The 18290-nt window shown below is 44.1% G+C and overlaps 1 protein-coding gene across 1 annotated transcript in view; it reads left to right on the top strand.

The window, feature by feature from the left end:
- LOC115118050 (bone morphogenetic protein receptor type-2-like) overlaps positions 1 to 18290 on the top strand; it is a 102847-nt gene that overhangs the window by 38242 nt on the left and 46315 nt on the right. Inside the window, exons 3-5 of the mRNA XM_065016663.1 lie at positions 1848 to 2027; positions 10275 to 10379; positions 10470 to 10561. Coding sequence (XP_064872735.1) covers positions 1848 to 2027; positions 10275 to 10379; positions 10470 to 10561 — 377 coding nt within the window. The remainder of the gene's footprint in view (positions 1 to 1847; positions 2028 to 10274; positions 10380 to 10469; positions 10562 to 18290) is intronic.

Raw genomic sequence — 18290 nt, 5'->3', positions numbered from 1 at the left:
AGCACCACACAGTCTACAACTAACCCTAACCCAGCACCACACAGTCTACAACTAACCCAACCCACACACAGTCTACAACTAACCCAGCACCACACAGTCTACAACTAACCCTAACCCAGCACCACAGTCTACAACTAACCCAGCACCACACAGTCTACAACTAACCCAGCACCACACAGTCTACAACTAACCCTAACCCAGCACCACACACAGTCTACAACTAACCCAGCACCACACACAGTCTACAACTAACCCAGCACCACACAGTCTACAACTAACCCTAACCCAGCACCACACAGTCTACAACTAACCCTAACCCAGCACCACACAGTCTACAACTAACCCAGCACCACACACAGTCTACAACTAACCCAGCACCACACACAGTCTACAACTAACCCAGCACCACACAGTCTACAACTAACCCAGCACCACACAGTCTACAACTAACCCAGCACCACACACAGTCTACAACTAACCCAGCACCACACAGTCTACAACTAACCCAGCACCACACAGTCTACAACTAACCCAGCACCACACAGTCTACAACTAACCCAGCACCACACAGTCTACAACTAACCCTAACCCAGCACCACACAGTCTACAACTAACCCAGCACCACACAGTCTACAACTAACCCAGCACCACACAGTCTACAACTAACCCAGCACCACACAGTCTACAACTAACCCAGCACCACACAGTCTACAACTAACCCAGCACCACACAGTCTACAACTAACCCAGCACCACACAGTCTACAACTAACCCAGCACCACACAGTCTACAACTAACCCAGCACCACACACAGTCTACAACTAACCCAGCACCACACAGTCTACAACTAACCCAGCACCACACAGTCTACAACTAACCCAGCACCACACAGTCTACAACTAACCCAGCACCACACACAGTCTACAACTAACCCTAACCCAGCACCACACAGTCTACAACTAACCCCTAACACCAGCACCACACAGTCTACAACTAACCCAGCACCACACAGTCTACAACTAACCCAGCACCACACAGTCTACAACTAACCCAGCACCACACACAGTCTACAACTAACCCAGCACCACACAGTCTACAACTAACCCAGCACCACACAGTCTACAACTAACCCTAACCCAGCACCACACAGTCTACAACTAACCCAGCACCACACACAGTCTACAACTAACCCAGCACCACACACAGTCTACAACTAACCCAGCACCACACAGTCTACAACTAACCCTAACCCAGCACCACACAGTCTACAACTAACCCTAACCCAGCACCACACAGTCTACAACTAACCCTAACCCAGCACCACACACAGTCTACAACTAACCCAGCACCACACAGTCTACAACTAACCCAGCACCACACAGTCTACAACTAACCCAGCACCACACAGTCTACAACTAACCCTAACCCAGCACCACACACAGTCTACAACTAACCCAGCACCACACAGTCTACAACTAACCCAGCACCACACAGTCTACAACTAACCCAGCACCACACACAGTCTACAACTAACCCAGCACCACACACAGTCTACAACTAACCCAGCACCACACACACATGATTCCATATGTGTTATTTAATAGTTCTGATGTCGTCACTACTAGTCACTACTAGTCACTACTAGTCACTACTAGTCTATGTAGAAAATAGTAAAAATAAAGAAAACCCCTGTAATGAGTAGGTGTGTCCAGACTGTTGACTGGTTCTGTATATGAATTCTCTCCCCGGGACATCTGCCTGCTGGATCAGCAAGGTCCACTGAAGCACAGAAATACTGCCTCTCTTTCTCCCCATCACTTCATCTCCCCTCCCTCCTGTCACCTCTAGGTTGTTGGACTCACCTTGGCGACCAGCAGGAGTGTCGTGACGACCGTTGCGTGGTAACCAACCTGCCTCCTCAGATCCAGAATGGGACGTATCACTTCTGCTGCTGTAGTACTGACATGTGTAACGTCAACTTCACTGAGGACTTTCCCCTGCCCAGTCCCACTACAGCCCAGCCGCTATGTAAGTTAACCTAACCCTAACCTCTGACCCTAACCGTTCTCCCCTGCCCAGTCCCACTACAGCCCAGCCGCTATGTAAGTTAACCTAACCCTAACCTCTGACCCTACCCGTTCTCCCCTGCCCAGTCCCACTACAGCCCAGCCGCTATGTAAGTTAACCTAACCCTAACCTCTGACCCTAACCGTTCTCCCTGCCCAGTCCCACTACAGCCCAGCCGCTATGTAAGTTAACCTAACCCTAACCTCTGACCCTAACCGTTCTCCCCTGCCCAGTCCCACTACAGCCCAGCCGCTATGTAAGTTAACCTAACCCTAACCTCTGACCCTAACCGTTCTCCCCTGCCCAGTCCCACTACAGCCCAGCCGCTATGTAAGTTAACCTAACCCTAACCTCTGACCCTAACCGTTCTCCCCTGCCCAGTCCCACTACAGCCCAGCCGCTATGTAAGTTAACCTAACCCTAACCTCTGACCCTAACCGTTCTCCCCTGCCCAGTCCCACTACAGCCCAGCCGCTATGTAAGTTAACCTAACCCTAACCTCTGACCCACTAACCGTTCTCCCCTGCCCAGTCCCACTACAGCCCAGCCGCTATGTAAGTTAACCTAACCCTAACCTCTGACCCTAACCGTTCTCCCCTGCCCAGTCCCACTACAGCCCAGCCGCTATGTAAGTTAACCTAACCCTAACCTCTGACCCTAACCGTTCTCCCCTGCCCAGTCCCACTACAGCCCAGCCGCTATGTAAGTTAACCTAACCCTAACCTCTGACCCTAACCGTTCTCCCCTGCCCAGTCCCACTACAGCCCAGCCGCTATGTAAGTTAACCTAACCTCTGACCCCTAACCAACCACACTATAGCCCAGCCAGTATGTAACTGACATGTCCTTTAACCCTGACCCCTAACCCCTAACCCAACCCCACTACAGCCCAGCCAGTATGTAACTGACATGTCCTTTAACCCTGACCCCTAACCCCTAACCAACCCCACTACAGCCCAGCCAGTATGTAACTGACATGTCCTTTAACCCTGACCCCTAACTAACCCCACTACAGCCCAGCCAGTATGTAACTGACATGTCCTTTAACCCTGACCAACCCCACTACAGCCCAGCCAGTATGTAACTGACATATCCTTTAACCTGACCCTAACCCCTGACCCCTAACCAACCCCACTACAGCCCAGCCAGTATGTAACTGACATGTCCTTTAACCCCTGACCCCTGACCCTAACCAACCCCACTACAGCCCAGCCAGTATGTAACTGACATGTCCTTTAACCCTGACTGACCCCTGACCCCTAACCCCACTACAGCCCAGCCAGTATGTAACTGACATGTCCTTTAACCCTGACCCCTGACCCCTAACCAACCCCACTACAGCCCAGCCAGTATGTAACTGACATGTCCTTTAACCCTGACCCCTGACCCCTAACCAACCACTACAGCCCAGCCAGTATGTAACTGACATGTCCTTTAACCTTGACCCCAAACCCTGACCCCTAACCCAACCCCACTGCAGCCCAGCCAGTATGTAACTGACATGTCCTTAAATCCTGACCCCTAACCCCTAACCAACCCCACTACAGCCCAGCCAGTATGTAACTGACATATCCTTTAACCCTGACCCCTAAACCCTGACCCCTAACCCAACCCCACTACAGCCCAGCCAGTATGTAACTGACATATCCTTTAACCCTAACCCCTGACCCCTAACCAACCCCACTACAGCCCAGCCAGTATGTAACTGACATGTCCTTTAACCCTAACCCCTGACCCCTAACCAACCCCACTGCAGCCCAGCAAGTATGTAACTGACATGTCCTTTAACCCTGACCCCTGACCCAACCCCACTACAGCCCAGCCAGTATGTAACTGACATGTCCTTTAACCCTGACCCCTAACCCCTAACCAACCCCACTACAGCCCAGCCAGTATGTAACTGACATGTCCTTTAACCCTGACCCCTGACCCAACCCCACTACAGCCCAGCCAGTATGTAACTGACATGTCCTTTAACCCTGACCCCTAACCCCTAACCAACCCCACTACAGCCCAGCCAGTATGTAACTGACATGTCCTTTAACCCTGACCCCTAACCAACCCCACCCCAGCCAGTATGTAACTGACATATCCTTTAACCCTGACCCCCCAACCCCACTAAGCCCAGCCAGTAAACCATGTCCTTTAACCCTGACCCCTACTACAGCCCAGCCAGTATGTAACTGACATGTCCTTTAACCCTGACCCCTAACCAACCCCACTACAGCCCAGCCAGTATGTAACTGACATATCCTTTAACCCTGACCCCTGACCCCTAACCCCCACTAAGCCCAGCACTACAGCCCAGCCAGTATGTAACTGACATGTCCTTTAACCCTAACCCCTGACCCCTAACCCAACCCCACTACAGCCCAGCCAGTATGTAACTGACATGTCCTTTAACCCTGACCCCTAACCAACCCCACTACAGCCCAGCCAGTATGTAACTGACATATCCTTTAACCCTGACCCCTAACCCCTAACCAACCCCACTACAGCCCAGCCAGTATGTAACTGACATGTCCTTTAACCCTGACCCCTAATCCCTGACCCCTAACCAACCCCACTACAGCCCAGCCAGTATGTAACTGACATGTCCTTTAACCCTGACCCCTAACCCAACCCCACTACAGCCCAGCCAGTATGTAACTGACATGTCCTTTAACCCTGACCCTGACCCCTAACCCCACTACAGCCCAGCCAGTATGTAACTGACATGTCCTTTAACCCTGACCCCTAACCCAACCCCACTACAGCCCAGCCAGTATGTAACTGACATGTCCTTTAACCCTGACCCCTAACCAACCCCACTACAGCCCAGCCAGTATGTAACTGACATGTCCTTTAACCCTGACCCCTAACCCAACCACACTACAGCCCAGCCAGTATGTAACTGACATGTCCTTTAACCTTGACCCCAAACCCTGACCCCTAACCCAACCCCACTGCAGCCCAGCCAGTATGTAACTGACATGTCCTTTAACCCTGACCCCTGACCCCTAACCAACCCCACTACAGCCCAGCCAGTATGTAACTGACATGTCCTTAAATCCTGACCCCTAACCCCTAACCAACCCCACTACAGCCCAGCCAGTATGTAACTGACATATCCTTTAACCCTGACCCCTAAACCCTGACCCCTAACCCAACCCCACTACAGCCCAGCCAGTATGTAACTGACATATCCTTTAACCCTAACCCTGACCCCTAACCAACCCCACTACAGCCCAGCCAGTATGTAACTGACATGTCCTTTAACCCTAACCCCTGACCCCTAACCAACCCCACTGCAGCCCAGCCAGTATGTAACTGACATGTCCTTTAACCCTGACCCCTGACCCAACCCCACTACAGCCCAGCCAGTATGTAACTGACATGTCCTTTAACCCTGACCCCTAACCCCTAACCAACCCCACTACAGCCCAGCCAGTATGTAACTGACATGTCCTTTAACCCTGACCCATAACCCCTGACCCCTAACCAACCCCACTACAGCCCAGCCAGTATGTAACTGACATGTCCTTTAACCCTGACCCCTAATCCCTGACCCCTAACCAACCCCACTACAGCCCAGCCAGTATGTAACTGACATGTCCTTTAACCCTGACCCCTAACCAACCCCACTGCAGCCCAGCCAGTATGTAACTGACATGTCCTTTAACCCTAACCCCTGACCCCTAACCCAACCCCACTACAGCCCAGCCAGTATGTAACTGACATGTCCTTTAACCCTGACCCCTAACCAACCCCTCTACAGCCCAGCCAGTATGTAACTGACATGTCCTTTAACCCTAACCCCTAACTAACCCCACTACAGCCCAGCCAGTATGTAACTGACATGTCCTTTAACCCTGACCCATAACCCCTGACCCCTAACCAACCCCACTACAGCCCAGCCAGTATGTAACTGACATATCCTTTAACCCTGACCCCTAACCCCTGACCAACCCCACTACAGCCCAGCCAGTATGTAACTGACATGTCCTTTAACCCTGACCCATAACCCCTGACCCCTAACCAACCCCACTACAGCCCAGCCAGTATGTAACTGACATGTCCTTTAACCCTAACCCCTGACCCCTAACCAACCCCACTGCAGCCCAGCCAGTATGTAACTGACATGTCCTTTAACCCTGACCCCTGACCCAACCCCACTACAGCCCAGCCAGTATGTAACTGACATGTCCTTTAACCCCTGACCCCAAACCAACCCCACTACAGCCCATCCAGTATGTAACTGACATGTCCTTTAACCCTGACCCCTGACCCAACCCCACTACAGCCCAGCCAGTATGTAACCATGTCCTTTCACCCCTGACCCCAAACCAACCCACTACAGCCCAGCCAGTATGTAACTGACATGTCCTTTAACCCTAACCCTAACTAACCCCACTACAGCCCAGCCAGTATGTAACTGACATGTCCTTTAACCCTGACCCCCCTGACCCCTAACCAACCCCACTACAGCCCAGCCAGTATGTAACTGACATATCCTTTAACCCTGACCCCTAACCCCTGACCAACCCCACTACAGCCCAGCCAGTATGTAACTGACATGTCCTTTAACCCTGACCCATAACCCCTGACCCTAACCAACCCCACTACAGCCCAGCCAGTATGTAACTGACATGTCCTTTAACCCCCCTAACCCCTGACCCCTAACCAACCCCACTGCAGCCCAGCCAGTATGTAACTGACATGTCCTTTAACCCTGACCCTGACCCAACCCCACTACAGCCCAGCCAGTATGTAACTGACATGTCCTTTAACCCCTGACCCCAAAACCAACCCCACTACAGCCCAGCCAGTATGTAACTGACATGTCCTTTAACCCTGACCCCTGACCCAACCCCACTACAGCCCAGCCAGTATGTAACTGACATGTCCTTTCACCCCTGACCCCAAACCAACCCTACTACAGCCCAGCCAGTATGTAACTGACATGTCCTTTAACCCTAATCCCTGACCCCTAACCCAACCCCACTACAGCCCAGCCAGTATGTAACTGACATGTCCTGTAACCCTAACCCCTGACCCTAACCAACCCCACTACAGCCCAGCCAGTATGTAACTGACATGTCCTTTAACCCTGACCCCTAACCCCTGACCCCTAACCAACCCCACTACAGCCCAGCCAGTATGTAACTGACATATCCTTTAACCCTAACCCCTGACCCCTGACCCCTAACCAACCCCACTACAGTCCAGCCAGTATGTAACTGACATATCCTTTAACCCTGACCCCTGACCCCAAACCAACCCCACTACAGCCCAGCCAGTATGTAACTGACATGTCCTTTAACCCTGACCCCAACCCCTGACCCCAACCCAACCCCACTACAGCCCAGCCAGTATGTAACTGACATGTCCTTTAACCCTAACCCCTGACCCTTACCAACCCCACTACAGCCCAGCCAGTATGTAACTGACATGTCCTTTAACCCTGACCCCTAACCCAACCCCACTACAGCCCAGCCAATATGTAACTGACATATCCTTTAACCCTGACCCTAACCCAACCCCACTACAGCCCAGCCAGTATGTAACTTACATATCCTTTAACCCTGACCCTAACCCCTGACCCTAACCCAACCCCACTACAGCCCAGCCAGTATGTAACTGACATGTCCTTTAACCCTGACCCCTGACCCCTAACTAACCCCACTACAGCCCAGCCAGTATGTAACTGACATGTCCTTTAACCCTGACCCCTAACCCAACCCCACTACAGCCCAGCCAGTATGTAACTGACATGTCCTTTAACCCTGACCCCTAACCCAACCCCACTACAGCCCAGCCAGTATGTAACTGACATGTCCTTTAACCCTGACCCCTAACCCCTGACCCCTAACCCAACCCCACTACAGCCCAGCCAGTATGTAACTGACATGTCCTTTAACCCTGACCTCTAACCCCTGACCCCTAACCCAACCCCACTACAGCCCAGCCAGTATGTAACTGACATGTCCTTTAACCCTAACCCCTGACCCCTAACCAACCCCACTACAGCCCAGCCAGTATGTAACTGACATGTCCTTTAACCCTGACCCCTAACCAACCCCACTACAGCCCAGCCAGTATGTAACTGACATGTCCTTTAACCCTGACCCCTAACCCCTAACCAACCCCACTACAGCCCAGCCAGTATGTAACTGACATGTCCTTTAACCCTGACCCCTGACCCAACCCCACTACAGCCCAGCCAGTATGTAACTGACATGTCCTTTCACCCCTGACCCCAAACCAACCCTACTACAGCCCAGCCAGTATGTAACTGACATGTCCTTTAACCTAATCCCTGACCCCCTAACCCAACCCCACTACAGCCCAGCCAGTATGTAACTGACATGTCCTTTAACCCTAACCCCTGACCCCTAACCAACCCCACTACAGCCCAGCCAGTATGTAACTGACATGTCCTTTAACCCTGACCCCTAACCCCTGACCCCTAACCAACCCCACTACAGCCCAGCCAGTATGTAACTGACATATCCTTTAACCCTAACCCCTGACCCCTAACCCAACCCCACTACAGTCCAGCCAGTATGTAACTGACATATCCTTTAACCCTGACCCCTGACCCCAAACCAACCCCACTACAGCCCAGCCAGTATGTAACTGACATGTCCTTTAACCCTGACCCCTAACCCCTGACCCCTAACCCAACCCCACTACAGCCCAGCCAGTATGTAACTGACATGTCCTTTAACCCTAACCCCTGACCCCTTACCAACCCCACTACAGCCCAGCCAGTATGTAACTGACATGTCCTTTAACCCTGACCCTAACCCTGACCCCTAACCCAACCCCACTACAGCCCAGCCAGTATGTAACTTACATATCCTTTAACCCTGACCCCTAACCCCTGACCCCTAACCCAACCCCACTACAGCCCAGCCAGTATGTAACTGACATGTCCTTTAACCCTGACCCCTAACCCCTGACCCCTAACCAACCCCACTACAGCCCAGCCAGTATGTAACTGACATGTCCTTTAACCCTGACCCCTAACCCAACCCCACTACAGCCCAGCCAGTATGTAACTGACATGTCCTTTAACCCTGACCCCTAACCCAACCCCACTACAGCCCAGCCAGTATGTAACTGACATGTCCTTTAACCCTGACCCCTAACCCCTGACCCCTAACCCAACCTCACTACAGCCCAGCCAGTATGTAACTGACATGTCCTTTAACCCTGACCTCTAACCCCTGACCCCTAACCCAACCCCACTACAGCCCAGCCAGTATGTAACTGACATGTCCTTTAACCCTAACCCCTGACCCCTAACCAACCCCACTACAGCCCAGCCAGTATGTAACTGACATGTCCTTTAACCCTGACCCCTAACCAACCCCACTACAGCCCAGCCAGTATGTAACTGACATGTCCTTTAACCCTGACCCCTAACCCCTAACCAACCCCACTACAGCCCAGCCAGTATGTAACTGACATGTCCTTTAACCCTAACCCCTGACCACCAGAATACTACCAGGTTAGAGATGGAGACTAACAGGTTGTCTATGTCCTGCTGTAGACCACCAGAATACTACCAGGTTAGAGATGGAGACTAACAGGTTGTCTATGTCCTGCTGTAGACCACCAGAATACTACCAGGTTAGAGATGGAGACTAACAGGTTGTCTATGTCCTGCTGTAGACCACCAGAATACTACCAGGTTAGAGATGGAGACTATCAGGTTGTCTATGTCCTGCTGTAGACCACCAGAATACTACCAGGTTAGAGATGGAGACTAACAGGTTGTCTATGTCCTGCTGTAGACCACCAGAATACTACCAGGTTAGAGATGGAGACTAACAGGTTGTCTATGTCCTGCTGTAGACCACCAGAATACTACCAGGTTAGAGATGGAGACTAACAGGTTGTCTATGTCAATGCTGTAGACCACCAGAATACTACCAGGTTAGAGATGGAGACTAACAGGTTGTCTATGTCCTGCTGTAGACCACCAGAATACTACCAGGTTAGAGATGGAGACTAACAGGTTGTCTATGTCCTGCTGTAGACCACCAGAATACTACCAGGTTAGAGATGGAGACTAACAGGTTGTCTATGTCCTGCTGTAGACCACCAGAATACTACCAGGTTAGAGATGGAGACTAACAGGTTGTCTATGTCCTGCTGTAGACCACCAGAATACTACCAGGTTAGAGATGGAGACTAACAGGTTGTCTATGTCCTGCTGTAGACAACCAGTTGCAGTGTGAAGAGACCATAGTCATCTCCTTGGCTGTTGTCTCTGTGCTGGCTGTCATCATCTTTGCTGCCTTCTTTGGTTACCGCATGATGCACAGTGAGTAACCATGGTGATGACCAGACAATAATATGATGCTTATCTCTGTTTATCCCCTAAGCCTCTGTCTGACTGTGTATGTATTCTCAGGAGGTGGTAAACGGGGCCTTCATAATCTCAACATGATGGAGGGAGCTGGTTCTGAGAGCTCTCTGGACCTGGACAACCTCAAACAACTGGAGGTCAGATGGCTACAGCTACTACAGTTATTATAGTTATTACAGTTATTACAGTTATTACAGTTACTACAGTTGTTATAGTTATTACAGCTACTACAGTTATTACAGTTATTACAGCTACTACAGTTATTACAGTTACTACAGTTATTACAGTTATTACAGGTATTACAGCTACTACAGTTATTACAGTTACTACAGTTATTACAGCTACTACAGTTATTACAGTTATTACAGCTACTACAGTTATTACAGCTACTACAGTTATTACAGCTACTACAGTTATTACAGTTATTACAGCTACTACAGTTATTATAGTTATTATAGTTATTACAGCTACTACAGTTATTACAGCTACTACAGTTATTACAGCTACTACAGTTATTACAGCTACTACAGTTATTACAGTTATTACAGCTACTACAGTTATTACAACTACTACAGTTACTACAGTTATTACAGTTATTACAGTTACTACAGTTATTACAGCTACTACAGTTATTACAGCTACTACAGTTATTATAGTTATTACAGCTACTACAGTTATTACAACTACTACAGTTACTACAGTTATTACAGTTATTACAGCTACTACAGTTATTACAGTTATTACAGTTATTATAGTTATTACAGTTATTACAGCTACTACAGTTATTACAGTTATTACAGTTACTACAGCTACTACAGTTATTACAGTTATTACAGTTATTATAGTTATTACAGTTATTACAGCTACTACAGTTATTACAGGTATTACAGTTATTACAGCTACTACAGTTATTACAGTTATTACAGCTACTACAGTTACTACAGCTACTACAGTTATTACAGCTACTACAGTTATTACAGCTACTACAGCTACTACAGCTACTACAGTTATTACAGCTACTACAGTTATTACAGCTACTACAGCTACTACAGCTACTACAGTTATTACAGCTACTACAGTTATTACAGTTACTACAGTTACTACAGTTATTACAGCAGCTACAGCTACTACAGTTATTACAGCTACTACAGTTATTACAGCTACTACAGTTATTACAGCTACTACAGCTACTACAGCTACTACAGTTATTACAGCTACTACAGCTACTACAGTTATTACAGCTACTACAGCTACTACAGCTACTACAGTTATTACAGCTACTACAGTTATTACAGTTACTACAGTTACTACAGTTATTACAGCAGCTACAGCTACTACAGTTATTACAGCTACTACAGTTATTACAGCTACTACAGTTATTACAGCTACTACAGCTACTACAGTTACTACAGTTATTACAGTGACTACAGCTACTACAGCTACTACAGTTATTACAGCTACTACAGTTACTACAGCTACTACAGTTATTACAGTGACTACAGCTACTACAGCTACTACAGTTATTACAGCTACTACAGCTACTACAGTTATTACAGTTACTACAGTTATTACAGTTATTACAGTTATTACAGTTATTACAGTTATTACAGTTACTACAGTTATTACAGTTACTACAGTTATTACAGTTATTACAGTTACTACAGTTACTACAGCTACTACAGTTATTACAGGTATTACAGCTACTACAGTTACTACAGTTATTATAGTTATTATAGTTATTACAGGTATTACAGCTACTACAGTTACTACAGCTACTACAGTTATTACAGGTATTACAGCTACTACAGTTATTACAGTTATTACAGTGACTACAGCTACTACAGCTACTACAGTTATTACAGCTACTACAGTTATTACAGTGACTACAGCTACTACAGCTACTACAGTTATTACAGCTACTACAGTTATTACAGTGACTACAGCTACTACAGCTACTACAGTTACTACAGCTACTACAGTTACTACAGTTACTACAGTTACTACAGCTACTACAGTTATTACAGTTATAGTTACTACAGCTACTACAGTTACTACAGTTACTACAGTTACTACAGTTACTACAGTTACTACAGCTACTACAGCTACTACAGTTATTACAGTTATTACAGTTATAGTTACTACAGCTACTACAGTTACTACAGTTACTACAGCTACTACAGTTATTACAGCTACTACAGTTACTACAGTTACTACAGTTATTACAGCTACTACAGTTACTACAGTTATTACAGCTACTACAGTTACTACAGTTACTACAGCTACTACAGTTACTACAGTTACTACAGCTACTACAGTTATTACAGCTACTACAGTTACTACAGTTATTACAGTTACTACAGTTACTACAGCTACTACAGTTATTACAGTTATAGTTATTACAGCTGCTACAGTAATTACAGTTACTACAGTTACTACAGTTACTACAGTTACTACAGCTACTACAGCTACTACAGTTATTACAGTTATTACAGTTATAGTTATTACAGTTGTTACAGTTATTACAGTTACTACAGTTACTACAGTTACTACAGTTACTACAGTTATTACAGTTATTACAGTTACTACAGTTACTACAGCTACTACAGTTATTACAGTTACTACAGTTACTACAGTTATTACAGTTATTACAGTTACTACAGTTACTACAGCTACTACAGTTATTACAGTTATTACAGTTATTACAGTTATTACAGTTACTACAGTTATTACAGTTATTACAGCTACTACAGCTACTACAGTTATTACAGTTACTACAGTTATTACAGTTATTACAGCTACTACAGCTACTACAGTTATTACAGTTACTACAGTTATTACAGTTATTACAGCTACTACAGCTACTACAGTTACTATAGTTACTACAGCTACTACAGTTACTACAGTTACTACAGCTACTACAGTTATTACAGGTATTACAGCTACTACAGTTATTACAGCTACTACAGCTACTACAGCTACTACAGTTATTACAGTTATTACAGTTATTACAGTTACTACAGCTACTACAGCTACTACAGTTATTACAGTTACTACAGTTACTACAGCTACTACAGTTATTACAGTTACTACAGTTATTACAGTTATTACAGTTATTACAGTTACTACAGCTACTACAGTTATTACAGTTATTACAGTTATTACAGTTATTACAGTTATTACAGCTACTACAGTTATTACAGTTATTACAGTTACTACAGCTACTACAGTTATTACAGTTACTACAGTTATTACAGTTATTACAGTTACTACAGCTACTACAGTTATTACAGCTACTACAGTTATTACAGTTACTACAGTTATTACAGTTATTACAGCTACTACAGTTACTACAGTTACTACAGTTACTACAGCTACTACAGTTATTACAGTTACTACAGCTACTACAGTTACTACAGTTATTACAGCTACTACAGTTACTACAGTTATTACAGGTATTACAGCTACTACAGTTATTACAGCTACTACAGTTATTACAGTTATTACAGGTATTACAGCTACTACAGTTATTACAGTTATTACAGCTACTACAGTTACTACAGCTACTACAGTTACTACAGTTATTACAGTTATTACAGTTATTACAGGTATTACAGCTACTACAGTTACTACAGCTACTACAGTTACTACAGTTATTACAGCTACTACAGTTATTACAGTTACTACAGTTATTACAGTTACTACAGTTATTACAGCTACTACAGCTACTACAGTTATTACAGTTACTACAGTTATTACAGCTACTACAGTTACTACAGCTGCTAAAGTTATTACAGTTACTACAGTTATTATAGATACTACAGCTACTACAGCTACTACAGTTACTACAGTTACTACAGTTATTATAGATATTACAGCTACTACAGTTATTACAGTTATTACAGCAGCTACAGTTACTACAGTTACTACAGTTATTACAGCTACTACAGTTACTACAGCTGCTAAAGTTATTACAGTTACTACAGTTATTATAGATATTACAGCTACTACAGTTATTACAGCAGCTACAGCTACTACAGTTATTACAGTTACTACAGTTATTACAGTTATTACAGTTACTACAGTTATTACAGTTATTACAGTTACTACAGTTATTACAGTTATTACAGTTATTACAGCTACTACAGTTACTACAGCTACTACAGTTACTACAGTTATTACAGTTATTACAGTTACTACAGTTATTACAGTTATTACAGTTACTACAGTTATTACAGTTATTACAGTTATTACAGCTACTACAGTTACTACAGCTACTACAGTTACTACAGTTATTACAGTTACTACAGTTATTACAGTTATTACAGTTATTACAGTTACTACAGCTACTACAGTTATTACAGTTATTACAGCTACTACAGTTATTACAGCTACTACAGCTACTACAGCTGCTACAGTTATTACAGTTACTACAGTTACTACAGTTACTACAGCTACTACAGTTATTACAGTTACTACAGTTATTACAGTTATTACAGTTACTACAGTTATTACAGCTACTACAGCTACTACAGTTATTACAGTTACTACAGTTACTACAGTTACTACAGCTACTACAGTTACTACAGTTATTACTATTCTACCTACTACACATCTACACCTACTACAACTATTCTACCTACTACACATCTACACCTACTACAACTATTCTACCTACTACACATCTACACCTACTACAACTATTCTACCTACTACACATCTACACCTACTTCAACTATTCTACCTACTACACATCTACACCTACTACACATCTACACCTACTACACATCTACACCTACTACAACTATTCTACCTACTACACATCTACACCTACTACAGCTATTCTACCTTATACACATCTACAGCTACTACACATCTACACCTACTACAACTATTCTACCTACTACACATCTACACCTACTACACATCTACACCTACTACAACTATTCTACCTACTATACATCTACACCTACTACAGCTACACCTACTACAACTATTCTACCTTATACACATCTACAACTACTACACATCTACAACTACTACAACTATTCTACCTACTACACATCTACACCTACTACAACTATTCTACCGACTACACATCTACACCTACTACACATCTACACCTACTACAACTATTCTACCTACTACAACTATTCTACCTACTACACATCTACACCCACTACAACTATTCTACCGACTACACATCTACACCTACTACAACTATTCTACCTTATACACATCTACAGCTACTACACATCTACACCTACTACAACTATTCTACCTTATACACATCTACAGCTACTACACATCTACACCTACTACAACTATTCTACCTACTACAACTATTCTACCTTGTACACATCTACACCTACTACACAGCTACACCTACTACACATCTACACCTACTACAACTATTCTACCTACTACACATCTACACCTACTACAACTATTCTACCTACTACACATCTACACCTACTTCAACTATTCTACCTACTACAACTATTCTACCTTGTACACATCTACAACTACTACACATCTACACCTACTACACATCTACACCTACTACAACTATTCTACCGACTACACATCTACACCTACTACACATCTACACCTACTACAACTATTCTACCTACTACAACTATTCTACCTACTACACATCTACAACTACTACAACTATTCTACCGACTACACATCTACACCTACTACACATCTACACCTACTACAACTATTCTACCTACTACACATCTACACCTACTACAACTATTCTACCTACTACAACTATTCTACCTTATACACATCTACACCTACTACAGCTATTCTACCTTATACACATCTACACCTACTACACATCTACAACTACTACAACTATTCTACCTACTACACATCTACACCTACTACAACTATTCTACCTGCTACAACTATTCTACCTACTACACATCTACAGCTACTACAACTATTCTACCTTAAACACATCTACACCTACTACAACTATTCTACCTACTATACATCTACACCTACTACAGCTATTCTACCTAGTACACATCTACACCTACTACAACTATTCTACCTACTACAACTATTCTACCTTATACACATCTACACCTACTACAACTATTCTACCTACTACACATCTACACCTACTACAGCTATTCTACCTTATACACATCTACACCTACTACAGCTATTCTACCTTATACACATCTACACCTACTACAACTATTCTACCTTATACACATCTACAACTACTACAACTATTCTACCTACTACACATCTACAACTACTACAACTATTCTACCTTATACACATCTACACCTACTACACATCTACACCTACTACACATCTACACCTACTACACATCTACACCTACTACAACTATTCTACCTACTACACATCTACACCTACTACAACTATTCTACCTACTACACATCTACAACTACTACAACTATTCTACCTACTACACATCTACAACTACTACAACTATTCTACCTTATACACATCTACACCTACTACAACTATTCTACCTACTACACATCTACACCTACTACAACTATTCTACCTACTACACATCTACACCTACTACAACTATTCTACCTTATACACATCTACAGCTACTACACATCTACACCTACTACAACTATTCTACCTACTACACATCTACACCTACTACAACTATTCTACCTACTACAACTATTCTACCTACTACACATCTACAACTATTCTACCTTATACACATCTACAGCTACTACAACTAGTCTACCTTATACACATCTACAGCTACTACACATCTACACCTACTACAACTATTCTACCTACTACAACTATTCTACCTTGTACACATCTACACCTACTACACATCTACAGCTACTACACATCTACACCTACTACAACTATTCTACCTACTACAACTATTCTACCTTGTACACATCTACAACTACTACACATCTACACCTACTACACATCTACACCTACTACACATCTACACCTACTACAACTATTCTACCTACTACACATCTACACCTACTACACATCTACACCTACTACACATCTACACCTACTACAACTATTCTACCTACTACACATCTACAACTACTACAACTATTCTACCTACTACACATCTACACCTACTACAACTATTCTACCTACTACACATCTACAACTACTACACATCTACACCTACTACAACTATCCTACCTACTACAACTATTCTACCTACTACACATCTACACCTACTACACATCTACACCTACTACAACTATTCTACCTACTACACATCTACAACTACTACAACTATTCTACCTACTACACATCTACACCTACTACAACTATTCTACCTACTACACATCTACACCTACTACACATCTACAACTATTCTACCTTGTACACATCTACACCTACTACACATCTACACCTACTACAACTATTCTACCTACTACACATCTACAACTACTACAACTATTCTACCTACTACAACTATTCTACCTACTACACATCTACACCTACTACAACTATTCTACCTACTACACATCTACAACTACTACAACTATTCTACCTACTACAACTATTCTACCTACTACACATCTACACCTACTACAACTATTCTACCTACTACACATCTACACCTACTACACATCTACAACTATTCTACCTACTACAACTATTCTACCTACTACAACTATTCTACCTACTACACATCTACACCTACTACAACTATTCTACCTACTACACATCTACAACTACTACACATCTACAACTACTACACATCTACAACTACTACACATCTACACCTACTACAACTATTCTACCTACTACACATCTACACCTACTACAACTATTTTACCTACTACACATCTACAACTACTACACATCTAC

This window comes from Oncorhynchus nerka, unplaced genomic scaffold (genome assembly GCF_034236695.1).
Source record: "Oncorhynchus nerka isolate Pitt River unplaced genomic scaffold, Oner_Uvic_2.0 unplaced_scaffold_914, whole genome shotgun sequence".
NCBI lineage: Eukaryota > Metazoa > Chordata > Actinopteri > Salmoniformes > Salmonidae > Oncorhynchus > Oncorhynchus nerka.
The sequence above is the reverse complement of the archived record's forward strand: the minus strand, read 5'-3'. Positions and strand labels throughout refer to the sequence as shown.